Genomic DNA, 26,296 nt, shown 5'->3' with positions numbered 1-26,296 from the left:
GTTTTATTGGTGCCGTAGCATTGTTCCGACCTCTCATTGTTCCGACCTCTCATTAGTCCGACATCCCGTTGTTCCGATATGTAATTATACTAGCATATACTGTATTTGTGTACCATAGAGGATCATTCAGCAACGCAACAAAAGTAGGCTACTGGTCGAGATACAAGTGTCATAGAGAGGAGAGAGTGAAACACCATAACCTCCTGTTATTAACTCTGGGGTCCGGGTTGTGTGGGGAGCTGTCCGCAGTGCTGAACGGCCTCCCGGCGGGCGTATTTCTGCCTTGGTGGTGCGCCATGACCAGCTCTGGGTCAGCTGGGAAAGGCTTGAGGTGAAGCAGGCTCACAACTTATGTGTTTGCCACTTTCTTTTTCATTTTAACCCACACCATGATCTTTTCCTGACCCTAACCCTAACCCCTTACCCCTAACCAAGTGGTTTTTGTGCCTAAACCTAACCAGACCTTAACCAGAGGGCATCATGATGATTTTGGAACAACGGGACTTCGGAACAATGGGTTTAATATGGTCGGAACAATGGGATGTCGGAAAAATGGGCAGACCCCATTTTATTTGTGAATAGAAGATTACAGGTTAGGGTAGTAGTCTACGACGCAGTTTTTTTGAGCAGAGTGGTGAGCGAGTGGAGCGGGATAAAATTTATGATGGAGCAGAGCAGAGTGAAGAATGCGCAGAACCAAGTGGAGCGGACGAGTGGCGCAAAGTGACAGGTCTGCGAGCGAGGAGCAGAAATTTTCAACTGCTCCGCTCTGCTCACATGCTCTGGTCCGGATTGAAAAATACTTAAGTTACTGTGTAACACAAACGTTTTAGAGAGCACAGATAAACTCTACACTGGAAAAAATGTCACACTTGTGCATTTGGTTTTAAAGCAGGGTAAAGATTCTCCACAGAAAAGTATATATGACCTGCTCCTACCTAGACCCAGATAAACATCTGAGTGGATGGATGAATGATTCTTATGTTGACTTTTTCCTCTCTGTTTTGTCCTTTCTTAGTATCACCAGGTGTATGACGACCATTTCATCAGTGCAGTGGTTCTCTCTCTGATCCTCGCTGCTCTGTTTGGCCTTATCTATTTGCTAATGATCCCACAGTACGTACACACACATACACACACACACTCTTCCACATTTGCAGCTTGTCCATTCGTGTAGCGTAATTGGATCGCTCTTGCTAGGGTGCAGTGAGACAATTAAAAAGGAAGGTGTTTTCACTGCAGTCAGTGGAAAAGTGGGGAAGCCCTTCTCACTCTGGTCTCTCCTCTCGTTTCTCAGGGGGATGCTGGTGCTGCTTCTGCTGGTGCTGTGTGTGTGTTTCCACGTGGCCTGTGTCATGTACCTGCATCTTACCAGTGTTCAGGTAGGACTCCCAGACCTCCTCCTTCAGGATGCAGCTCAGAAACCTGATTAAGATTATTCAAGATAACAAATTTATATATAGAAATCAACTAATAAATTACAATTTGTTATTATGGATAACCTACTGTAAGTAGTAGTAAAACATTAGTAGTAAAATTAGCTTCACCTTTTCCAGCGGCAATGTTAAAGTGATGAACACATTAATGCATCAGTATTTATAATCCAGTTGTATAATATTTATTGTTCTGAAATGAGCCATTCTGTACAATGAGTACTTTTATCAGTACAGAAGTACATACATTTTAACTGCAAGACTTCTACTTGTAACAGAATATTTCTACACTGTACTATTGCTACTTTTACTGAAGTAGAGCCTGTGTGCTTCTTCCTCCACCGCACACTTGTCAGGTTGTGAGTGACCACGCCAACTTATACCCTCTATATGACACTGTGGCATCATGCTACATTGAACTCTCATCATATCCTTTAAGCTTCTCTTCTAATAGGCCTGCATGTAATGAGCCACACCACAAAATGCACCCATTTCATTTCCACTCCTGGCTAATGATGTGTCCAAAATGCCATTGAAGTAGATAAACAGGTGCTTCATTTACTCACTCGTTCTATTTTCCAATCACTTCCCTTCTGTCTCCTCTGGTTTTAGTGCCAACCGGGCTGCCTCACCATCCAGATCCGAACAGTGCTGTGTGTCTTCCTTGTTCTGCTCACCTACTCTGTTACCCAGGCCTGTGTGGTAAGAGTGTAGAGTTATATAATAATTAGTTTAATTCAAGTTTAGGATTATTTGTAATGCACAATATAATGCTAAATCAATTTGAAGCGCTGTGCAGGGGGAAGCAAAAAACAATAAAAACAAATAAAAATAAAGTTAAGGGTGAAAGTTTGTTTTTGACCTAAGAGACAGCAGTTTGACAAAAAAAAAATCTTAACTCAAGCTATATGTGATTAAAACATACTTAAACAAAAACAAAAAAAACCCATGATAAACTAATTACAGGATACTGGTTTATACTGGCTTATAGCTATATATAGCGAATCATAAAGTATTTATAATGAATTTACTATCTTATTTATTATATGATTTCATTTATATTATAATAATATAATATGTGATCAACCTAGGTCAATCTCCATCAAGGACATGTCTGCAACATAGATGATCAGAAACACGTATGAATCATGTATGAGATATAATAACCATCTCTGTTTCGCATCATATCACTGTGAATGTAAACTGGTGACAAAGAATTTATTAACTGCTTATAAAAAAATAAAAACAGGGGTTCAAATGCTGATATCGTACAATGACTTAAAGGCCTAGGCTATGTAAAAATAATAGAACATTAAAGTACACAATGCAGAGCAAAGCAGTTGAGTTAGACACAGTGTCATCATTTCATTGTCATTTCAAGTCTCTGCAGTACACAAGTTGGCAGAGTTGCACCCGAGCAGATGGTGCCACAGAGTCTCAGAAGAATAAAACATTTATTGTCCAAGTGTAAAATACCCGTTAAAATATTTTAAACACAAACTGGTTGGTGTCACCATCAGCCCCAGAACTTGGTCAGGCTGGTGTGTGGGTGTGTGATTAGCCCACTGTAGGTGTAAAAATAAAATAAAGCAAAGGTGTAGCAGCAGGGATGTAGTGAAGGGATGGCCCCACTAGCTACAGACTTTGATCATTTCCTTTATTGAATAATCTAATTGTTTTCTTTTTTATCTAATTTCTTTCTTTTTTTTTTTTTAATATTTCAAGGTTACAAAATACCAAAGATGAACCAGAGCCTTAAGAGACGTTACATTGTAGCCTCTTTGCTGAGGCACAGCGCTCATTTGACCTAATTGCAAACATCACCATGCTACTATACTCACAATGTCAATGCTACCATATTGATGTTTAGCAGGTACATGTTTACAGTGTTGACCATCTTAGTTTAGTGTGTGACCATGCTGAATATTAGCATTGTTAGCGTGCTGACGTTAGCTGAAAGCACCACAATACAGCCTCACAGAGCTCCTAGTTTTAGATGTTTTTATATGGTTCGCACAGCTCCCTCTTCACCATAACATTCTGGTGCAGTGTCCGCATCACTGCAGACACCGCACCAAACCGCCTATCCATCTCAAGCTCCATTCTACCCTCAGTCATGAACAAGAGCCTGAGATACTTGAACTCTTGAGGCAGTGACTCTCTCTCAACCCAGAGGGGGCAATCCAGTATTTTCCAGCAGAGAACCATGGCCTCAGATTTAGAGGTGCTGACTCTCATCCCAGCTGCTTCATACTCAACTGCAAACCGCCCCAGTGCATGCTGGAGGTCACACTGTGATGAAGCCAACAGAACCACATCATCTGCAAAAGCAGAGAAACAATTCTGAGGTTCCCAAATCGGATCCCTTCCTCCCCCAGCTGTGCCTGGAGATCCTGTCCATGAATATCACAGACAGGAGTGGTGACGAGGGACAACCCTGGCGGAGGCCAACACCCACCGAGAACGTGTTTGACTTTATGCTGAGTATGCAAAGGCAACTCTCACTTGACTGCATGGCTCATATCAACGATCCTGGTGCCCTGTAACCCCACAGTAGCCCCATAAAACACCTCTATCTGTCTGTTAGGTCAAATATGAAGTTACAGCCAGGGTGCTATTAGCTTAGCTAGCATAAAAACTGGAAATGGGGAAGCAGAGTCACATGTAAAAATTCAATTTACACCTGAAATTGTTTTTTTTTTGTTTTGTTTGTTTTTTAAGTCTTGTCACTTGATTAATGACATAATCAGCCACCCAGTCAACTCATTTTGTTGATTGACTTAATTACTCAACTAACTGTTTTAGCACTAAGCCCACAGTTTTACTTAATATACATTTTTAGATGAATTAAATTCACTTCCCCAGCATCACACACAGTACTGTGTATCTTTTAAGTTTATTTCATTGTCATAAATTGCCTTATGTCTAACATAAAAGCATAAAAGGCATTATTAGTGGTTGTTTGTTTATCTAACCCACTTTCCTGTGATCTCTCCTTCCAGGTGGGATGTGTTCCTTGGGGGAGAGTTGGGACAAACTCCAGCCTCTTGGTGGAAGAGGTCTCCGCAGATGCCAACAGCACAGCAGCGGACAGAGCTTGTACAAACATGGCATACGCCCTACTGTCCTGTGTGGCTGGCACCCTCACTCTTGTCCCCTACCTCCGAGTCTCCTCACTCCCCAAGATCCTCCTGCTCCTCCTCCTCTCTGTCACCTACACTGTTGTCATGGAGACCAGTGGCTATCGCCAAGCTGTGGGGTGAGACTGAGCTACATGTGATGTGTAGTGTGGTGTGGAAAATATGTATGTTTGTGGCTCATGTTTGTGTTTTAAATTCATATTTCTTCTCAGTTTTTTTAATCTGCCTATCAGGATATTTAAAGGAGCAAACAACCCATTTTGTTTCTGTGTGTGTGTGTGTGTGTCTTTCAGGGGAGGGTTTCTCCACACACGGGGGTACGATCCTGTGTTGGCTGCCTTGCTGTTTTCTGGAGCGCTGGCTCTGCATTCAAGACAGCTGGACCTGAAGCTGCGGCTCGACTATCTCTGGGCCACTCAGGTACGTCTGTTTGTACAAGTAGCACATCGTTACTGCTCATGCATGCATAAGGCTTTGTATGTGCACACCCAGTTGCTCTTGCTCACTGCAAGAAAATCTGCTTAGGGTTATTAGTTTGATCCACAGCTCCTCCTCATTACAGCTCAAAGTGTCTTTGAGCAAAACACTGAACTCCAAAATTGCTCCTGTTGTGTTTAGGGGAAATTGTAAGTTGTGTATTTGATGAAAAACATACATAAATATCTGCAGTAAGAAAATCTCAACCAGTGCAGATTATTGATATGGATGATGATATTAATGTTATAAGTGTATCATAGTATGCACTCACAGATGATTCTAAATATTTAAAATCTATGTCAAATTGTGTAACTTTTGTTGGTCTCTATCTTCCTTTTTTTTTTTTTTTAAATGTATTTATCTTTTATGGTTTTGTATATTCACCTATTTCTATTGTAATTAATAAAAGAAAACTAAACAAAACACCATTCACAAAAAAGAAGATTTTCACATCTTGAAACAAGTTAATTTCTGGTGGAAACAAGATGAAATATTTTCACTTGACTGGCAGGTTTTCAAAACCCAAATTAGGATTCAGTTTCAGGCAGAAATGGCTTTGAATAATGCATATGTGCATAAGTGTGTGTGTTTGAATGGTATGTGTGTGTGTGTGTGTTTGCATGCACAGTCTTGTGCAGTCCCAGTGGATCATGAAAGTGTCCATGTTTCTATTTTAGGAATGACAGTGAGCGTTTGTCTTGTTTGCAAATCATTATCTCCCTCTAGTGATAAAGATAAGCAATTACATCTCCCTCTGAGCTTTGAGCTACAATAAAGGTTCATTGTATTGGGACAATAGAGTATCAGTTTCATTTTGGATCTACATATCACTGTCACTCTGTAAAGACTCACCACTCTTTCTCCTCCTGTGCGTTGTATTTATTGCTGATGGTGTCCAGGCGGAGGAGGAGAGAGGCGACATGGAGAAAGTGAAGCTGGATAACAAGAGAATCCTGTTCAATCTGCTGCCGGCTCATGTGGCTCAGCACTTCCTCATGTCAAACCCCAGGAACATGGTGAGCATCAACAGACATGTCCAGGCTTGTCCTACAAGCATTATCAGTCTAAAGGGAGGTAAGACCTCTCAAACCAGCAAACACTTTCCAGTGTTTCCTGACGCACCTGGGAGGAGCTGGTTTAGTGATTTACAGGTCAAAAGACACCCAGACATCTGGCTGAAAGGTGTTCTTTAGACATCAAGGTCAGTAGTTCCCTAAATTGACACATATTTACTGGTGACCCTTTGGCCCTGTTTACATCTGGTATTACCATGTGTCCTGGATGATTGGATCGCAAGTGGACAGCGTTATCTACAGGTGTGAAAGCATCCGATGTGTCCTCAATGCGTCCTGAGATCTGATCGCTCAGACAAAATTTGGACGTGGTCTGGGCCCCATATGGCCACATTTCCAGCAGTGTGCATGGTATTGTGTCCTGGGCCACATTAAAGGATGCCCTCTGCAGTGTCAATTCATTGACAAAAACTATGATAAAAAGTTTTTTGTCATCAAACTTTTTTCCATGACGAAAACGAGACAATAGCTATGTTTCCATCCAAAAGTGATTTGAATCATTGGGAAATGCGCATTAAAAGAAATACGAATCCTGTGTATTTCCATTAAATGTACAGACTATGAGAAAACTACGAACTCAAGCGAGTTTTCCACAGAACCGGAAACAAAACAAGTCTCGCATTCTTCTTCTTCTATGTTTTCTGGCGGTTGGCAACCAGCTTGTAAATGCATTACTGCCTTCCCGACCCGGAGTGTGGATATCACCATGGAGAGAGGTGTGCTACGTCAGACTTAATTTGAACATAACTGTTTCCTTCCCCCGTTTTGCGAATCAACATTTTTTTTCAAATCAACCAAAACCCGGCTAAAGCGAGCGTATTTTAGTTTGTGCAAATTTAATTTGAATTCTAGCGTTTCCATCATAATTTTCCGATGCAATACTTTTAGATGCACATCTAAACAGGCTGATGGAAACATGGCTAATGACAAGCTAAAAAGAGACCTTGAAAATAAAAAACTAAGATGAAATATATGTTTCATTTTTGTTGACGAGACCAGACGTGACGTAATGAAAATGTTAGTGGTGGACTATTGCACCTTGAAAGCCAAGAACAGCCGTGGTAGCAATTATCTTAAAATGGCGCATGACTGACAGGCTGGCAAACTCCATTAAATAGTCTGCACCAGGATATTTCACAAACACTCACACCAGAGCAGTGTCAGCCGTTGTTGCGAGTTATGAGCTGTAATTCAGCAGTAAATAATCAGCCATGTGTGTCTGACTGTGAATGGTAGAGCTGCTGAATGGATTTGAGGAGTTTGTTAGTTACAATGGTGGCTGTTAGCAGTTAGCTCCGCTTGTGAGCTGCTAAATGGCAGCGGAGCAAGGAGTCACCAGACTTCATAACTGTTGATCCCTGCAGGACTCCCCTCAGATCCGGACTACCTGGGGAAGGTTTATGACTTGATGCTGTCTGACAGGCAGGTAGGAGGCTCAGTTATCTGTGAGTGTAGCTGTGCTGTAAGTTAACAGTCTGAACTCAGATCAGTTTTCACCGACAGAGATAAAAATTTAGGTTTTTTTTTAGTTTTTTTAGTTTACTCTGTGAGACATGAATTTAAACTTCCAGACTTAGACGTTGAATAAGTTATTGTTAAAGCACTTGTGTTGCCCTTCTCTAGTCTTCTGACCACTTAGAACACTTTCTTACTATGTCACATTCATTCATTCACACACACACACACACACACACACACACACACACACACAGTTTGGAGCTCAGTATCTTGCCAGTATACTTTGCTGTGCAGGGATCAAACCGCCGATCCTCCCATTAGTGGACAATCCACTCTAACTCCTGAGCCACAGCTGCCCCAGAGTTATCCGCCTGGGATCGGATCAGCCAAGACGCATGTTAAAAGGTCTTAACAGGATCTGTGTTACAGGATGTATGTCTGAGGTGTGAGCAGTTTAATCAAAGAGTTATTTTTCCATTTCAGATTGTTTCATTTGAATGGCTTTTACTAACCAGGAAAGATAAAAAAATATAAAGATTAGGGATTAGGAAAAGTCTGAAAAATAAACAGAATCTTGCATCTTACTCATGTATTCCTCCCATGTAGCCTTCCTTAAAGTCATCTTCAGTCCCACTGGAAGATCCTGATCACACATAGAAACTGTTATAGGTTATGTATCCTACCATTGTTCCAACAGCATTTAAATGACTATATTACACTTAGCAGCCACCTCTAACTACATACTAAAACAAGCAATCTACTTCTGTTGTTTTAACTTGTTTTATTACCAACAGGGCCTTTAGTTTTAGAGCTATAAGCTGTCCATGATGACACAACAGTGTTTGCGTGCACACAAACACAGCCTGATTTAAGAGAAACATATTATAAACTCACTGTTAGCTGCAAGAAAATGCACGTCTACTATATGATAAATTAAATTAATTAGCGACAGACTTGTTAAAACGTAAGTGAACGGGCATACTTCAAGTGCAAAGTTAGTCCACTAAACAAGCTTTTTTCCACAAAGACCGCCTCATATCGTTAGGATAAATGTCAGAGAACATATAGAAAACGACATGTAAACATGTTGTCTTACCTTACTGGTGTGCTGCCATGTTTGTTTATCCCTCTAGCTCTCCTTTCCAAAGCGCAGCCGAATATATCTCGCCAGCTCTAGATAAAGCCCAGCTGGATACTAACGTTACTCCAGGTGGAGGTGTCTCGTCCTCGGTCACATCCAGACCTTGAAAATAAAGCTGCAACCGGTCCCATTCCTTGCAACAGAGGCATTCCTCTTCTGTGGGCATTGGGGCACAGCATTCACAGGTACACCACCAATCTCCAGAGCTACGCAGCCTTGCAGCAGCCATTCCTCCCCTCTCGTCCTCTAACGTTACCTGTTGCGTCTCTCTCTCTCTTCTCCTCCTCCTCCGTTCAGGCGACCGTCCGGTTCTGCCTTCCCGCTGTTGCTGCTTGTTCAGGCGCGCTATGAGACCGCTGCTTGTTCTCGCGATATTTCGGCTGCGCTTTGGAAAGCAGAGGTAAATGGTAAACAAACATGGCACCACACTGGTAAGGTAAGACAACACGTTTACATGTCATTTTCTATATGTTCTCTGACATTTATCCTAACGATATGAGGCGGTCTTTGTGGAAAAAAAGCTTGTTTAGTGGACTAACTTTGCACTTGAAGTATGCCCGTTCACTTACGTTTTAACAGGTCTGACGCTACGGCTGTATCTAGGCTAACGGCTAAGATGCTAACTATTATCTGTATGTCACTAGTCACTTGAACCAAATTTAGGACGATAGGAGACGGGTTGAAATAAACTGAAATTTCCCTTTAAGAAAAAACATTCAATACTGTTGACAGAAATTTAGCCAAGCAATATTATTATTTTATACTATGTAAAAACAAACTGAACCCTCCCAGATAACACAGGAATATTATACAGGGCCTGATAAAGGTACTTTGCCAGTCCAGACTGTTATTATTTTTCTCAGTACTTACCCACTCCATTTTTAACACAGTTGTGCTGAACAACATAATACTGTACATCTCCTGCTGTCTTAATGAAACATATTGTATTGAGTGTAATCAATAACAAACTTCTCATTTAGATTTATTATTTTCATGTACACAGAACTGGATTTGGCAAAATAACCCCGTAATGAAATGACATGGAGCGAGTGTTTCCTCCCAGTAGCTGGCGGTAAAATTTAGTTTGTGTAGCTCTCAGGGGTGAAAATTCTGCACACAGTAATGAAATGCATGATATCAGTAGCTGAGATGGCGGTTACAGGGACAACCAATGCAGATCATTATTTTTAATTAGTCCCACCTTTTCAGTCTCATCACTGCTCGCTTTGCACGTACTGCCACTGTTCTTAAAACCACTTTATACTGTCAGATCATACTGCTGTTAAACTTGAGGCCTAGATGTTTTGAAATGTCTCACTTTTCAGCCAAATTTAGCCGCTAGCAGTTTGACCAATGTATCAAGATGCCTCTTGACCCATAAATGACCAAATTAGTGCTTATTGGCTGGTGTGAAATCTAAACTTGCCATCTTGTGAACTTAATTTCAAGCTGGTAATCATCTGAAGGAATATATTCTGCTGATTAGAACATGAGCAGGTTACTGGCTTTGTGTTTAGTTTCCCCATTACAAAAAAAAAAAAAAAAAGTCCTGTGTGCCCTCAAAGCGTCGGGGGCTTAACGTGGAAAAATATCCCAGCTGTTTAGGACAATGGCACTACTTGACCTGACCATGTGTTGCGGTGGTAGAGTGTAAGTATGAGCTGACAGCCCTGTGAGTCTGTCTTCACTGATTGATGAACATCCCCTCCACTGATCTCTGTTCCTTCCTCAGCCCCCTCCTCCCTCTCTCAGGAAGTGATGAAAACATACATCCTTTCAGGAAATTCATAGCCCCTCAAGAGGACAAGTTTGGTTTGTAAACACAAAAGCTGTGTCCGAATTCTTATGCTACATATTTATTGTATTATAACATTTTTGTCAATTATTTACAATTTTTGTCCCTATTTCGCATGTAAAACTTCTGATTGCAGGGGCGTAATTTATGGCAGACACAAGGGACATGTCCTCTGCACTTTTTCAGATGGCAGTATTAGATCCTTCTACTTCTTACAGTCTGAAAACTGACATTATATTAAAAAAGGTGGAGGAGTTGGGATAGTGTTTGCATCTTGTAAGTTATAGAGATGAATGAAGAGTATAAAATTGAGAATAACCTAAAAATGAAAAAGAATTTCAAAAATCAGTGTAATATCTTTTAAAGTAGTAGCAGTATCTATTATAGTGGAGCTTGGAGTGTCTGGTGTAGACACTGTGAGAGGAGACACATTTTGTGATCTTGAGCTCTATCGGGTTCAATGGAACTGACATTTATTTTAGCATATTTTGTTACATATTAGCATGAAATAAATGCATTTTACTCCTCATTTTACACATTTTGTGTCTCTGCACCATGGCCTGAACTGTGCCAACAAACCATCATTTGTTTCCTTAAGTCAAAGTAACTTTCCTTTAAGTCAGTATATTGATCAGTTTCTTCACTTTTTGCTGTATTTTTGTTACGGCCAACCAATTTATGAAGGGGACATATCAATATCATGAGAAAAACATGGTCATATTTGTTCTACCTCAGGTTTGGGTATCTGAAATCAAAGCCTTTTTGAGTATTTGTGTATTACTATCATATGCAACCTGGACAGAAAAAGTTTGGAGCTGATGGTCCACAACTAGTAAAAATGTTGCAGCAATTCCTGTCAGGGGACATTTAAAAATTCACATAAAAGGCAACAAAGTGAAAGCAAACTTGCACTCTAAGCTTTTTTTTTTTTTTAACAAATCCTTCCATTAAAAAGTATATAAGCAGAAAACATGATGCAAACCCCTGCACTACCATTTCCTTCATTTTCTTCCTTATATATTATTCTTGTCTGTTTTACCATTGCAAAGTAGATAGAAAAGCAGCAAATGTTATTATGAAGGGTTACCTTCATTTGAATGGTAATTGTGTAATTTGTAATACTCTGTATAATACAAAGTATTCAGTGCATATTTTTGTGTAAATGGAAGAGAGCTACAATTTAGGACACTGCTTTGATGTCTCAATCCATAATTTAGCCTGTTTAGCATATGAGAAAGAAAAAAAAACAGGGCTAAATTGTAGCATAATGAGCTCAACAAGAACACTGACCACAGGGGGGTCTTTGACTGACATGCAAAATGACCATCTACAGACTAAAGGAGCCAAGCTTAAGACAGATTTAATGCAACTTAATAATGCACTTGAACACAGTTTTGGGAGTTGGCAGAGAGAGATTGAAAGAGTGGTCAAAACTGATGCAGCAGAAGCCAAGATATCCAGATGTGGGTCACACTCCAAAAATGCAGGAACCTACATTTCCCATAATGCGCACAGACAGCTTTTTTCATGACACCTGGTAGATGCTCTTATCTCTCAAACTCTGCATCTCCAGTTTGTAACTTGGATCTTCTGTTAAAAATTTAAAGTCTCTGATCCCAAGCTGAAAGAACCCAGATGACATCACAATTACATCATCCATCATCCAACTGACAAAGCACCTGCAGAGACATTTGTGAGGTGAATAACTGTTTCAAACATGACAGCATTATTTCATCTTTTTATTATCATCAGTAAACCCCTGAATAAATCAAAAACCAAATAGCTTACACTTTGTGTTTGAGTCCATAATTATTCCAAAACTAATAAAAACCCATAAAATAGCATTACTTGAATGAGCATGGTCATTGTAGTGTATTTGAAACTACCTCAGGACTGTGGCTAAGCTATGTGGTTACAGGCTGTGACCACACAGACAGCAGTGGTTAGTAGGTTAAATTCATTGTTGGTTTAGGTCTTGTCAAGGGATTTGCTAATAATAACAAAAAGCTAAAGTAACGGCGGCCTTATCCTTTAACAATCAGCAGGCTATGCGTCAGACAGCACAGGGATCATCTGAGGCTGAGACTAGTAAACACTGGGGGCAGGAAGTCAGGAAGTATGTTTCCGGCACATTGGTGACCCCTCGCAGCTACAGTGTATAGAAAGACTTCCTTTCTTTCCTCTGGGCTAAAGTTCACCCATACACTGTATTCATAACACAGCACAGTGGGACTCTGCAGCCTGGAATTCAAAGTTTCATTGCTCCAACATCAGCATTGAAAGATTGTCTTTGTTGCGTTGGGAGCTACAGTAGCCACATGTGAGCATACTGGTTTTATTTGCCCTTTATACATATAAACTTGATATATTTGTGCCTGAGTGTGTGCCACGACCTCAGTCAGTATTTAAATTGCAAACAATAAGTTCTCTTAGGTTGTTTTATGTCCTGTAGTGCAACTGCAGTTTAGCTGTGGGAAACAACATGACAGTAAAGCTCTCCTGAATCTTGAATGTGAACCAGCAGCTGCAATGCATCTGGCTTTTAAGTTCTTTAACATTTCTAACCACTGTGTATCCCATATGAAATCTATTTCTGTAAATTCATGAGGAGCATACTGTGTGTGCAAGTAATATTTTTTTTTAAAAATGAAATAGAGTGGATTTCCATTACAGTGTGAAATTGTGCAATATATTTCCAAATAACAAAAGGCATTTTTGAACACAAGTATAATTTTGCAAAACTAATGGAAAATGCATCATTAATTTGCCTACAGAGAAGTTACAGTGGGACACTGCCTCTAAAGGCAAAGCAAAATGTTCTGGTCTGGTTTCCACCAGTTAAAGTAAATGAAATATCACTTGAGGGTGTTCATGCAATAAGTATGGGTACTCATGTGGGCTAAGATCATATGCACTGAGAACAGTTCAAGCCTTGAGCCTGATACAATAAAAGTGAATAGACGTGTCTCTGTGATGCCCACACAGGGACAGTTTTTGCTATGGGCAATGTGGGCGACCGCCCAGGGCACAATCTATGTGAGGCCACACGAGCGCCCTCCAAAAAAAAAACAAAAAAACAAACAAAACTCGGCACTTTTCTAGACTACTGCTCATTTCCATGTCAAGTTAGTGGAATGGGCGCTGGGGCGCCCCTATTATCACGTTTCAACCAGCAGCAGAAAGGAAAGGCGAATCCTGGCGGTTGTGGGTTGAACGGGGGTCACAGACAGGAATACGGCGGAGGCTCATAGCGCTCTGCGGCGCAAGATAATGGCTTACCGGCGACAGAGAAGTCCGACTCCAGGTCCAGTAATTTCCTGTTTCGATGGTGTCATGACTGCCCAGTAGTACCTGGACAACCGAGCCGTGGCGATACACAGGTATGTGGCGTGTCAGAGGAGAAACGAGCCGTTCACATTTCTCTCGGCCCGCAAACCTCACCGCACTTTAGGGACTGTTCTTTACTTATGAAGGGACTGTTCTTTACTTGTCAGGGGAGGAGGGTGGCTGGTTGATTTTTATTTTATTTATTTATTTTATTTTGATCCCCCCTATGTTAATCACTTATTGATGCTGTTTTTGAAGTGTGAATAAGTCAATAATTAAATTATTCCTGTGAAATATCATTGATGTATTATAGAAAAGTGATTTATCTTTTTATAAACGACAAAAGGCACATCTGCCTCATTTTTGCTGTGGTATCGTGATACTACTCAGAACCGTGATACTTTCACTGGTATCATACTGGGGGGGGGGGGTTAAAACTAGCCAGGACCGCCTCTGTGCCCACAGCACTGGGAAAAATAATTTAGAAAAAGCACAGCAATGCATCTTTCCTGTTAGTCTGGATAATACAAAAAACCCAGTTATTAGTTTTTAAAGGGACTGTTTTCTCAGTGGAAAGTAGTACAGATGTTCACAGCAGTCAGTAAAAGTAATACTCTGTTAAAAGTAAAAGTCCTGTATCAAAAATGTTAGGAAAGCAAAAGTAAGTTTCAGTCGGAAAATGTACTTTACTCATGGCCCAGTTGTTCAAAAACGCGTGCTAAAGTGCCCTCTTGGAAGCCAAAACGCCTTCCTGGGAGCCAAAACACACGCTGAAGTGCCCTCTTGGGAGCCAAAATGCCTTCCTGGGAGCCAAAACACACGCTTAAGTGCCCTCTTGGCAGCCAAAATGCCCTCCTGGGAGCCAAAACGCACGCTAAAGTGCCCTCTTGGCAGCCAAAAAACACACTAAACTGCCCTCTTGGCTGGTTCAAACATGATAAACTGCCTTCTTGGGTGGTAAAAACATGATAAAATGCCCTCCTGGGAGCCAAAACATGCGCTAAAGTGCCCTCTTGGCAGCCAAAATGCCCTCCTGGGAACCAAAACGCACTAAAGTGCCCTCTTGGCAGCCAAAATGCCCTCCTGGGAGCCAAAACACGCGCTAAAGTGCCCTCTTGGCAGCCAAAATGTCCTCCTGGGAGCCAAAACGCACGCTAAATTGCACTCTTGGCAGCCAAAGTGCCCTCCTGGGAGCCAAATGCCTCTTGGCAGCCAAAATGCCCTCCTGGGAGCCAAAACACGTGCTAAACTTGCCCTCTTGGCAGCTAAAGTGCCCTCTTTGGAGCCAAAAAACACACTAAACTGCCCTTTTGGCTGGTTAAAACATGATAAACTGCCCTCTTGGGTGGTAAAAACATGATAAAATGCCCTCCTGGGAGCCAAAACACGTGCTAAAGTGCCCTCTTGGCAGCCAAAATGCCCTCCTGGGAGCCAAAACGCGCTAAAGTGCCCTCCTGGGAGCCAAAACGCATGCTAAAGTGCCTTCTTGGCAGCCAAAATGCCCTCCTGGGAGCCAAAACACGCGCTAAAGTGCCCTCTTGGCAGCCAAAATGCCCTCCTGGGAGCCAAAACACACGCTAAAGTGCCCTCCTGGGAGCCAAAACACACGCTAAAGTGCCCTCTTGGCAGCCAAAATGTCCTCCTGGGAGCCAAAACGCACGCTAAAATGCCCTCTTTGGAGCCAAAAAACACACTAAACTGCCCTTGTGGCTGGTTAAAACATGATAAACTGCCCTCTTGGGTGGTAAAAACATGATAAAATGCCCTCCTGGGAGCCAAAACACATGCTAAAGTGCCCTCTTGGCAGCCAAAATGCCCTCCTGGGAGCCAAAACATGCGCTAAAGTGCCCTCTTGGCAGCCAAAATGCCCTCCTGGGAGCCAAAACACATGCTAAAGTGCCTTCTTGGCAGCCAAGATGCCCTCCTGGGAGCCAAAACATGCGCTAAAGTGCCCTCTTGGCAGCCAAAATGCCCTCCTGGGAGCCAAAACGTGCTACAGTGCCCTCCTGGGAGCCAAAACACGCGCTAAAGTGCCCTCTTTGGAGCCAAAAAACATACTAAACTGCCCTCTTGGCTGGTTAAAACATGATAAAGTGCCCTCTTGGGTGGTTGAAACGTGATAAACTGCCCTCTTGGGTGGTAAAAACATGATAAATGCCCTCCTGGGAGCCAAAACATTACTGTTGCATGCTAAAGTGCCCTTGTTTGGCAGCCAACTATATGCCCTCCTGGGAGCCAAAACGCGCTAAAGTGCCCTCCTGGGAGCCAAAACACATGCTAAAGTGCCTTCTTGGCAGCCAAAATGCCCTCCTGGGAGCCAAAACATGCGCTAAAGTGCCCTCTTGGCAGCCAAAATGCCCTCCTGGGAGCCAAAACGTGCTACAGTGCCCTCCTGGGAGCCAAAACACGCGCTAAAGTGCCCTCTTTGGAGCCAAAAAACATACTAAACTGCCCTCTTGGCTGGTTAAAACATGATAAAGTGCCCTCTTGGGTGGTTGAAACGTGATAAACTGCCCTCTTGGGTGGTAAAAACATGATAAACTGCCCTCTTGGCTGGTAAAAACATTACTGTTGCAATGACTTTTATGTTGGGCCCTTGTTTGATTTATATTGAGCCAGAACTATATCTCACAGAACCAGTTTGGATTATCTGGTGCTAATATGGTGTTAAAATGCACTAGAATACAGGAAATGGCATCTACTACTTGAGATAATGTACTTAATTACATTCCACCACTGGTTCACAGTGAGGTCTGTGGATTAAAGGGGACACCTCACCTCCATTGTACTGGGATGAAGGCAGAAATGTCAAGGACAGATTTGAGCAAATTAGACCGAATTTATATTTATTATTACTAGAAACCAAAGGGTTTTCACCAAAACAAACAAACAAAAAAATCCCATGTTTTTCATTTGTTACAAAAAACAAAATGAACATATAAATCATTAAAGCTGAGCTCAACAGTCCACTTACTAGACTATGACATTCGATTGAAAGCTCTGGAAAAACTAGCATCTAAGTAAACTTTATTTCTATTCTGCCTTTCAAAACTGCAGTTAGAAGTTGCTTCTGTTTATGTGGTGAATTAAAAACCTTAACCAAACTACACCTACCACCTGTATCACCGTGCAGAAGGAAGTGTGCATCTACTCATGGATGAGAGGCTTGTGCTCGTGATAGCACGAGATGTAAACATTAATAGTGTCCTCCTCGGCTGAGCTGCTAGCTCAGTGGTGCCAGGTGAGCTAGCAGTAGATGCACGCTACTCTCTGTGCGGTGATGTGGTTGAGAAAATAGGAAAATAGTTCCTACATGAAACTGCTCACAATTTGAGTAACCAGGTCATGATTTTTGGAAAGAAACTTTGATGTTGAGTTTTTTTAAATGTATTTTTATGACGCTTTGAGCACCATCTAGTTCCATCATATTTGAGAGAAGGCAGACATCTCTGTGGCCGATATCTCCAACACTCATCAACTCACACCAAAACAATCTAGACCGAAAAATAGCACTCCAGGTAAGAGTATAAATATGTGTTTTTTTTATTTTGGGGTGAACTGTCCCTTTAAATGTTTTTTGTAATTTGGTTTAAGTGACCCTTAAAAGCCTTCTGAATTCTATGTCCTAACAGGACCTGTACTACCAGTCCTACGCTCAGGTTGGAGTGTTGTTCGCCTCCATCGCCAATTTCAACGACTTCTACATTGAACTGGACGGGAACAACATGGGCGTCGAGTGTCTCAGGCTGCTCAATGAGATCATCGCTGACTTTGATGAGGTGAGTAAATGTTTTGTTGCATCGTAAATCTGCAGTTTTTATTCAAACATATATTTTTTTGAGCAGTTTTCATTTCTGCCTCCCTCTGCCTTTGGAGAATTTGGGGTGAAGCTCTGGTGCAATGTGTCCTCCATAATGTCATTTTCAAAGATGACATTGTGGCCATGACTGAGGGTTTAAAAAAAATACTGTGTTTATTGACGCAATATAATAAGCAATGGTTGCGGTTGGGAAAGTTCTTCAAAATAAGGAATTACTTACAGATGACTTTCGGCCTGCTTGAATCTATAATCAGCAACATAAAGCATTAATTTACTCAAACACGCTAAAATAGTTCATTTTAAATTGCGTTTGGATTTGTTTGCCAACACAACCTATAATATATATGAGCTTAAACTGACAATTTACTCCAATTTGATTTGAAATTTGTAATAGTAGTAATGCTTTCCTCCTGTTTTTATCCCTGGTTTCTTTTTTTCTTTTTCCTACCAGCTGATGGACAGAGAGTGCTACAGGGATATTGAGAAAATCAAGACTATTGGCAGTACATACATGGCTGCAGTAGGGCTGGTTCCTACAACTGCCTCCAAGGTACACATGCAGCAGCTTTATTTAGATCCTGTATGAGTTTTTGTGTGTGTTTGCAGGGTATTAGCACATTTCGAAACTGTTCCGAACGCACACGGCAGTTTTGAGAGGCCCGGTGTTTGCAGGTAGCTATTTTCTGAGTGTTGATATTTAGAGCGCTGTCACGTTTCACTCCACAAATCCTCTGTGAGGGATTATGGGCCTCTGTGGCGTCAGCATATTCTGTGTTCATAAAGTTCCTTTAAATCCTGCAAAGCTGACAAACAATAGAGCCCTTTCTGCAACTTCTGCAAACATAACAACCAGTTGCAGGGGTGGTTTTGACTTTTTATGACTAATTATGTGTAAATCTGTGTTTTCCTGATAGTTGTGTGTTTCTCTGATTCACAGGTGAAGAAGTCGATCACCTCACATTTATGCACAGTGTCAGATTTTGCCATTGACATGTTCGACGTCCTGGATGCCATCAACTACCAGTCTTACAATGACTTTGTCCTAAGAGTAGGTGAGTGAAAAGACACACACATGCACACACACACACACACACACACATTGGTCTACGTAAACATTGGCGTTGGATGTTCTGACCTATTGCACTGGACAGAACTGACTCTCTGTGCCGGTAAAGTTGGAGGGAAATGCATCACAGAACGAGTGTTCCCTCCAGGAAGCTCGTCACAGCGAGACCTGAAGTTCTGGGTTCCATTGTGTTGGGTATCCTGTGGGGAGCCTGCAGCAGGAGCCCTTGTTTAATCCCAGCGTAACCTGGTGTACACAATGCCATCCTGTCTGCAGACTGTGGGACACCGTGTGTAAAAACTCCATGTGTTTGTGTGCTTGGCTGAACCCCCTCTGCAGAAAAGCAACTTTTGGTAATTTGCGTAATGCTGTATTTCCAGAAAGGGCAGAAAAACAAAGTTTGGCCTAGTTTCATTTGGTCTGCACATGTCATGTTGCTGTCTAACCTCTAAAACCTGCAGAGCTGTGGCTATAAAGATGAAGCAGAGCCTTGGATTTGCAGAGACATGCTGTCACAGTGGTGTAATTAGTAACATTGTTTTATTTGTTTTGCGATACTAAAAACAGAGATAGGTAGATTAATGTAGTAATCAAAAGGTAATTAGGAAAAGCTTATTACCTCCGCCAGGTATCACCCGAGAGGGGATCATGCATTTCATTGTGTGTGTGCATGCATGCGTTTATGTGTGTGCGTGTGTATTGTGTGTATCTGTCTGTCCGCAGCTAATCTTGCAAACTAGTGGATCAATCAGCCTAACAGTTTGTGTGCGTGTTTATGACTGTATGCTCAAGGATCTCTTGCTACGTGTTGGCCATTTTAATCTGTATTGCCACATAAAATAAAAGCATATTAATTTTTGCACAAACCCTACAGTGTGCCTTGAATTGTTTGTGAAGAAGACTTGCGTTTTTATATTTTTGATTGAGAGTTTACTTTACTCATGCAGTGAGTAACAAGATGGAGTAAACACATAGAAAACTGACTTCAATAGAAAAGTTTGGTCTAATATGAGCCCAGAGCATCTGCAGATTAATTCTATACCCAATATGTTATGGTCCACCAAAGTTAGGCATAATTAATACGAGATGAAAAAAAAGAGTTTAGTTCTCTTTGCCACCATCTTGACTATAAGGGAGCTGGGATTGACAATTCCATTGGATACAGCTGCACCACATATATTGCTACAATCAGCTCTGGCGGCTGTGTTGCAGCTAGAACACAGCTGCCTGGCAATGATCTGCACTGCACTGAGGGCACTTTTAGTTAATGATGCATTTACCCTATAAATCACAATTCTCTCCCCAACATGGAACTGCAGTAACAGCTTTTGAAGACTATCTGTATTTCTTCTCCTGGTGTAATTTAATTATTATTACATTATCTAATCTAGTACATTTGTAGAGCAAACAGGGAACTGCATTTGCTATACTCCTCATATAAGGCTTTGAAGGTGCACTGAACAAAACATAAGGCTCAATACATAACACAAAATTGTATTCATGATAGTTAAAAACAGATGAAAATTAGATAAATTTATTGTAATCTGACTGAGAGCACTTACAACTTGAGACTTGGGGCTCAAGTCAGACTCCAGTCACGAAAATGATTTTGATTCTGTAAAAACTGGTTCACATGAAACATAAAAGCAAAAACATGCAAGTCCTAAGCTTAAACCAGTGTTTTCATTGAAAATGAATGTTTTGTCCATGTGTCCAGGTATCAACGTGGGACCAGTGGTGGCAGGAGTGATCGGAGCCAGAAGACCACAGTATGACATTTGGGGAAACACAGTGAACGTAGCCAGCAGGATGGACAGCACTGGAGTACAAGGAAAGATACAGGTAGAGTCCTTCAGTCCACTGTGGTCTCCTTTGTTTTCCTTTATATCATCAGGTAAAAGTGTTAATAAGATTAGAATCTGTTTCAAGGGAGACCTGGTCAAAAGGAAAGCATAAAAACCGAAGAGCATTCAAACAGAAAAAACAACAATTTGTGCTTTTAGGGAGACGTCAGTTTAGTTTGAACTAGTTTACCTGGAACTGTTTCTTGGCAAAGAGCCTCTGTGTGCAGTGGCTGTGTGTAGCTTTCTGATGTCTTGTTATTATAGTAAAGTTGCCATGTTTGGTACCACTGTGACTGCACAAGGATCCAAAACCTGTCTCACACCATATCTGGCAGCCCGTGCTATAGTCTAAGACACTGTGCAGAAGTGCTGGGTGAATAAACTGTTATTTGTCAAGAAATAGTCCCAAATCTCAGCTCCCTGTAAAGCCACACATTTCTGTGCAGGTGCAGGTAAAAAAAAATAAACAAAATGTATCAGACAGAGCCAGGCTAGCTTTTTCCCTCTGTTTCCAGTCTTTATGCTAAGCTAAGCTAATGTCTGATGGTTGTAGTTTCATATTTAGCATACAGACATCTCCTTATCTAACTCTCAGACAGAAAGCAGACTTAAAAGCTTACTATAAGTCACCAGTAATAACCTCTGACAATGTCAAGTCCTTTTGTAGATTGTTTCACTGTGTCCTTGTCTTCAACTGTCTCCTAATATGAGGATCTGACATCTGTAAAACATCCTGAGAAACTTCATCCGCCCATGTTTCCTCTCCAGGTGACGGAGGATGTTCATCGTCTCATCACAGACTACTACAACTTTGTCTGCCGGGGCCAGGTCAGCGTGAAAGGCAAAGGTCAGATGCTCACGTACTTCCTTGAAGGCCGCAGACAAGGCAGCCGGCCATCTCAAATCCAGCAGCAGTCCAGCAACGCTGAGCGCCGGTCGAGCGCGTTCGCTCAGGGCAGTGTGTGCACAAGGCTGAGCCCTGCCCCTACCGTCACCACCTACGGCATCACCAGGACCCCGAGCCCGAGCACAGCCAAGCCGACCACCTCCACCAGCACCACCAGGTACCTGCCCTCTGTCCCCATGGCAACAGTGTGACGGATCTCCATGGTGAAATAAGAAAATAAGAATGGAGGTGGGGAAACAGTGTGGATGATCAACAAGGCAGCAGTAACACAGAGAGTTTATCAAAACAGGAAAAAGTAGAGCTGACCTCCACTCTTCTTCTACTGTCTGTGGGATGCAGCTGAGACACTGATTGTCCAATGGGAGGCCTGGACTCAGGCCTGGACTTTAGGACTGAGGCTGCCTCGGTGGGACTCTCCCTGCACACTCGAGCCCTGTTTGTTGTTTGATGCCGCGGGGTGTCGTGAACATGATACAGGATGCTTTAGCCACGTTGCTCTGTGAAACAATCAGAGTCGACTCCTAAAAAACTGTTTCCACAACTATAATGAACGAAATCAGCATCATAATCAAAACAATTGCACAATTGATAGTGTAGCACGCAAGCCTCTAGCAACAACAACCACATCCAGAAAATTCCTTTAAGTACTTTAGCTGACCCTTTTCTCTCAGTATAAAACCAAATCAGTGCTGTTGCCTTAGCGACCACTCCTCACAATGAGTTTCTTGCCATCTTTTTTGTTGCCTTTTAGATCCTCCATTGATTTATTGGACACCAATTCAGATGAATTAATTACAAGGGCATTGTTGTCCAGATATATGTTTTTAAAGTGGATGAAGCCAAATGTATAATTGTAAATGGCAGTTAATGGTATAAACTCGCCAAAATACGACAGGGCATTGACCTCAATCATTTCCTGGATGTTTATGCCCCTTCACTTTAACCCTGCGACGGCACATGAGGTAAACTCTTGATTCCCTGAGCCGAGCCGCTCAGTGTCTTTAAGTGCATGATGCCACTGCTGCATTTCAGTCATGTTTGCTGTCTGTTTCCCTGTGATGCTTGACTTCCAGATTCTTCCTCGTCAAAGTGTAGCAATAAATCAGTTCGTCTCCTATCTCAGCCCCTTGCATGCTGTAGCCAGCTGGATCCTATTTTGACCTGATAGTGTATGTAGCCAATAGAGTGTGCGTAGCTAGTCACACTGGTCTGTATCTCCGTGGAGTTGAAGCATGACTTAGAAAAACTTATTTTCTGTATTGTGTGAGTGTGATTTCCTTCCTCATGGAATTCTATTTAAAAAGAAGAAGAAGAAGAACATTTTTTCTGCGTGCTTGTTTATTAAGAAATATTTTCTATTGTTAAAATATTCAGTTCTACTATTTTTATGAACTAAAAGCTGCTTTGGTCGAGAGAAGAAAACTGCTGTTTATGAGGAGACACCCAAACCTCCGTGTCTGGCTTCCTCATACAAATCCAGATGATTTATTCCATGGTAGAGCATGCTACTCACAGTACGGCTTACCACAGCCATTAACTCTCCTCTAATCTGTTCTAGCATGCACTGCCTGCAAGCCTGTGGCTCTTACATGCATGCTTTGATGAAACATTCATACAGGCCGAGCAGTGGACACACAGTGACTCTGTTTTAATGTAGTCCTCATGCATGCGCTAAAGGTAGCGGTCCTCTTGAATGTAAGGTGCTTTTTTGACCCGTGTCTTCTTCATGAGCTTGGTGTGTGAAACCTTTTTCGAGGACATTTTCAGGACGGTTTGACATCAGGCCGGGGGATCCTCCTCCTCCCCGCTCCTGCTGTAGTCAACAGGTAGCTGGTTTTTCAAATGTGCCAACCTATTTTCATAAACATATCAAACTTTTGGTGTTGAGCTGTAGCACAACGGAATGTTTGGCTACGGTTATTGTGGATTTTTCTTTTTTGTCGAATGCCTGTATTTTTACTGTTTGAGCTGTTCCTTAATGGTTTTGTAACTCAATGATCAAATGATGGCAAGTGTTGATTTTTGGAGAGATTTATTTGGACACCATAACCTGACTGAAATGATGTTGTTGTACTTCTTATCATATTTCAAAAATAGATTTAAAGTCTATATAGTAGCTTGAATGCTTACTTTAAGTTTCTAAGAGATTAAAAATGAGGATTTTTATACACTTGCTTTAAACAGTTTGATGGAAAGTTGATGGAAAGGAGTTATGTACAATATTTTTTCCTGTAAATTGGATATTTTCATACTGTATGATACGGGTTTCAATTGTTACATGTAGGTATTACTTGCTATTATTGTACATTGTAAAGTCTTTTTTCAGAGATATATTACGAATGATCCGATATTTGTCAAGTTCTTTTGTTGAAGATGTATTTATTGAGATGTTTTATGTGAATGTAAATTTTGTTAAAGACGATATTTTATACTAAGTGTTTGCACTGCAATGATATTGACGTATTATGATTATAAAAATAAAGCCAGAGGGGACGTGTCTCCTGGAGTAAAAACAGCTCTTCCTGTGCTCATTCTTTTCACTTACACACACACACACACACACACACACACACAAACATGGTGCATACGGAAAGGCCATCAAAATCAGTTATAAAGTTACGTAACAGTAGAAAAACAGAGTAGCTGATGTAAGAAGTTTGGAGCAACATGCGAGTCAATGTCAGCCAGTTGTCCAGGAGGAGCCTCCTGCTGATCTTGTGAACACAACTGCTACCAGAAAAACATGACAGCAGAGATTGTGAAAGTGTAGAGAGCAGATCCTGTACGATAAGTGCAGATAAACACCACGAGTGTTGCAACATTGTGGGGAGCAAAAACACAATGAAATGTAATAGAGTACAAGTGATGAGGGCTGTAGTTTTTTTGTTTTTGTTGGGGTTTTTTTTTTTAATTTTAAAATAATAATTTAAACATTACGTAGTAGTAAAAGTAGTAGTAGTGGCAATAATAATAATAATAATAATCATGTATATATCACTTTTCAAAACAATGATTCAGGACAATACAAAGTTGAGGTTAAAAGTTACGTCAAGATAAATTAATGCGGAAATACAAGTTTATTCAAAAAATCAAAAAACAAAAAAGAAGTACAGATGTAAAGGTCCCGTATGTGGGATTAAGTACCATCTAGCAGTTAGTTTGCTGAAGTGAAAATGCCCTATCTAGAGTCAGTGTTAGGTTTGTCCGTTCTGGGCTACTGTACAGACAACACAACTCTATGGTTAAGGACCCGCTTCGTATGGAGATGTAAAGGTCTCATTTTAAAGTAACACAAACTCAACAATTCTTACTTTCAGGAGATTATACACTAATGAACATATGTGAATATAATGTTCCATCTCTGCCAATGGAGCCCACTAAATCCTAAATCTTTGACCTTAAAGAAAGGTCACTGTGGTAGTAAGATGGATTTCAACAAATGAAGAGCACAAAATAGAAGAACTTTGCACTGGCCCAATCTGACATCATTACATTTGCCCAACTAACCTCAAAATGGGTGCCTTCCTCGAGGAGTGGCTGTAAATTTGTCTTTTTAAGGAAAATGATTACCAGCATATCTGAAGAACAATTAATCACCTAACACGTGTACATGAAGGTAGACACATTAAAACAGGAATGTTGTGGCACTCAAAATGATATTTGTGCTGATGTCAGTCCATGCACATCAGGTTAACTGTAAAATAAGACACCAAAGTATATCAGTATGTAAGTCTCATCATGGCATAGTTTAAAATTAGCCTACATACTCCAGCACCATAATAGAATCCATAAAATTCAGTTATGACTTTTGGTTTTGGTGTGCCACCCCTCAGAATTTCCGTGGCCCCATCTGGCCACCACTATGAAACATTTGTGGAGGAGCAACTGTCCAAAATCCTAAGATATCATATAAACAGAGAAAAACAGCATATGTTCACATTTGAGTGTTGGATCAAGCAACTGTTTAAAGACACATTACACAAATTTCTTCCAAATGTTGCTTACACAGTATATTTAGTGTAATTGGAAATATCTCAAGTCTCTACAAAATTTGAAATTAGAGTTTCAAAAGTTTAAACAAAGCCTGACCAAACAACACAAGTTCATAAAGAGGAGCTGACAACAGCCAAGCAGTCTGTTACAGTTTAAGATGGTCAAACAAAACTTACAGAGATTTCCATTAATGTGAGACATGTGGTCTTTTTCACTGCAGACACTTTGGCTTTGAATAGCAGAAAAGGCACAGGTGGAATCAGTAACATCAATCATGGCTGCACATCATTCATGTAATTAATTACACCTGTGGAGGTCCTGAAACCTGAGCTCTGAAGCCCAGATTATGCACGTCACCTGAGTGCAGGAGTTGAAATGATTTTGTGGAATCATTTCAACTGGGCAGAGACATTTTGTGATCAGTATTTTAGACTGTATGTAGTTTAAAATGTTTGTAGTTTGCATCCTGTAAACAATACTGTTGGACCAAATCAATATATTTTGAAGTCACTGTTATGCTTCCCTGGAACGGCAACTGTATTCTCGAGAAAATCCATCTCACAGGCTTCATGTGATGCGTTTGTGTCTGAACCACCAATCAGCATCCTGTGGGGATCTACTGGCAGCTACGGGCACGGTATAGGTGTGTGTGACAACATTTATGATGTCTCCGCTGGTGGTGAAGAAAATCGGAAGTATGCAGAATCCCGTTTGTTGGTCTGACTGGTTGAAGTTAGCCCTTTGTCGAACAGTTTTCAATGACAGCTTCTTAGATAGTTCTGTGTAACAAACCATCTGGTGCGCCAGGTTACCGTTACGTGT

General features: G+C 41.2%; 1 protein-coding gene and 1 long non-coding RNA gene across 4 annotated transcripts in view; one reads left to right on the top strand and one right to left on the bottom strand.

Moving 5' to 3' along the window:
* The window catches only part of LOC125895322 (adenylate cyclase type 1-like), a 61,212-nt gene extending 39,516 nt beyond the window's left edge, over nt 1-21,696 (top strand). The window contains exons 10-20 of one of the 3 annotated variants that reach the window (XM_049587065.1): nt 1,019-1,116; nt 1,298-1,382; nt 2,046-2,135; nt 4,436-4,692; nt 4,867-4,993; nt 5,950-6,066; nt 17,477-17,623; nt 18,116-18,214; nt 18,602-18,716; nt 20,448-20,572; nt 21,343-21,696. In XM_049587065.1, coding sequence (XP_049443022.1) covers nt 1,019-1,116; nt 1,298-1,382; nt 2,046-2,135; nt 4,436-4,692; nt 4,867-4,993; nt 5,950-6,066; nt 17,477-17,623; nt 18,116-18,214; nt 18,602-18,716; nt 20,448-20,572; nt 21,343-21,672 — 1,590 coding nt within the window. In that variant the 3' untranslated portion in view covers nt 21,673-21,696. Of the gene's footprint in view, nt 1-1,018; nt 1,117-1,297; nt 1,383-2,045; nt 2,136-4,435; nt 4,693-4,866; nt 4,994-5,949; nt 6,067-8,714; nt 8,809-9,019; nt 9,144-17,476; nt 17,624-18,115; nt 18,215-18,601; nt 18,717-20,447; nt 20,573-21,342 lie in introns of those variants that run through there. The other 2 variants (XM_049587066.1, XM_049587067.1) reach the window with 2 other exon arrangements.
* On the bottom strand, nt 1,999-8,812 carry LOC125895348 (uncharacterized). Its single transcript, XR_007450171.1, has 3 exons — nt 8,678-8,812; nt 8,167-8,224; nt 1,999-2,128 (listed from the first exon to the last, which is right to left on the bottom strand). It is a non-coding gene; the product is annotated as an uncharacterized LOC125895348 (long non-coding RNA).
* Nucleotides 21,697-26,296: the final 4,600 nt, after the last annotated feature.

The sequence above is a fragment of the Epinephelus fuscoguttatus genome, linkage group LG10 (genome assembly GCF_011397635.1).
Source record: "Epinephelus fuscoguttatus linkage group LG10, E.fuscoguttatus.final_Chr_v1".
NCBI classification, from domain to species: Eukaryota; Metazoa; Chordata; class Actinopteri; order Perciformes; family Serranidae; genus Epinephelus; species Epinephelus fuscoguttatus.
This window is presented reverse-complemented; position numbering and strand designations above follow the sequence as displayed.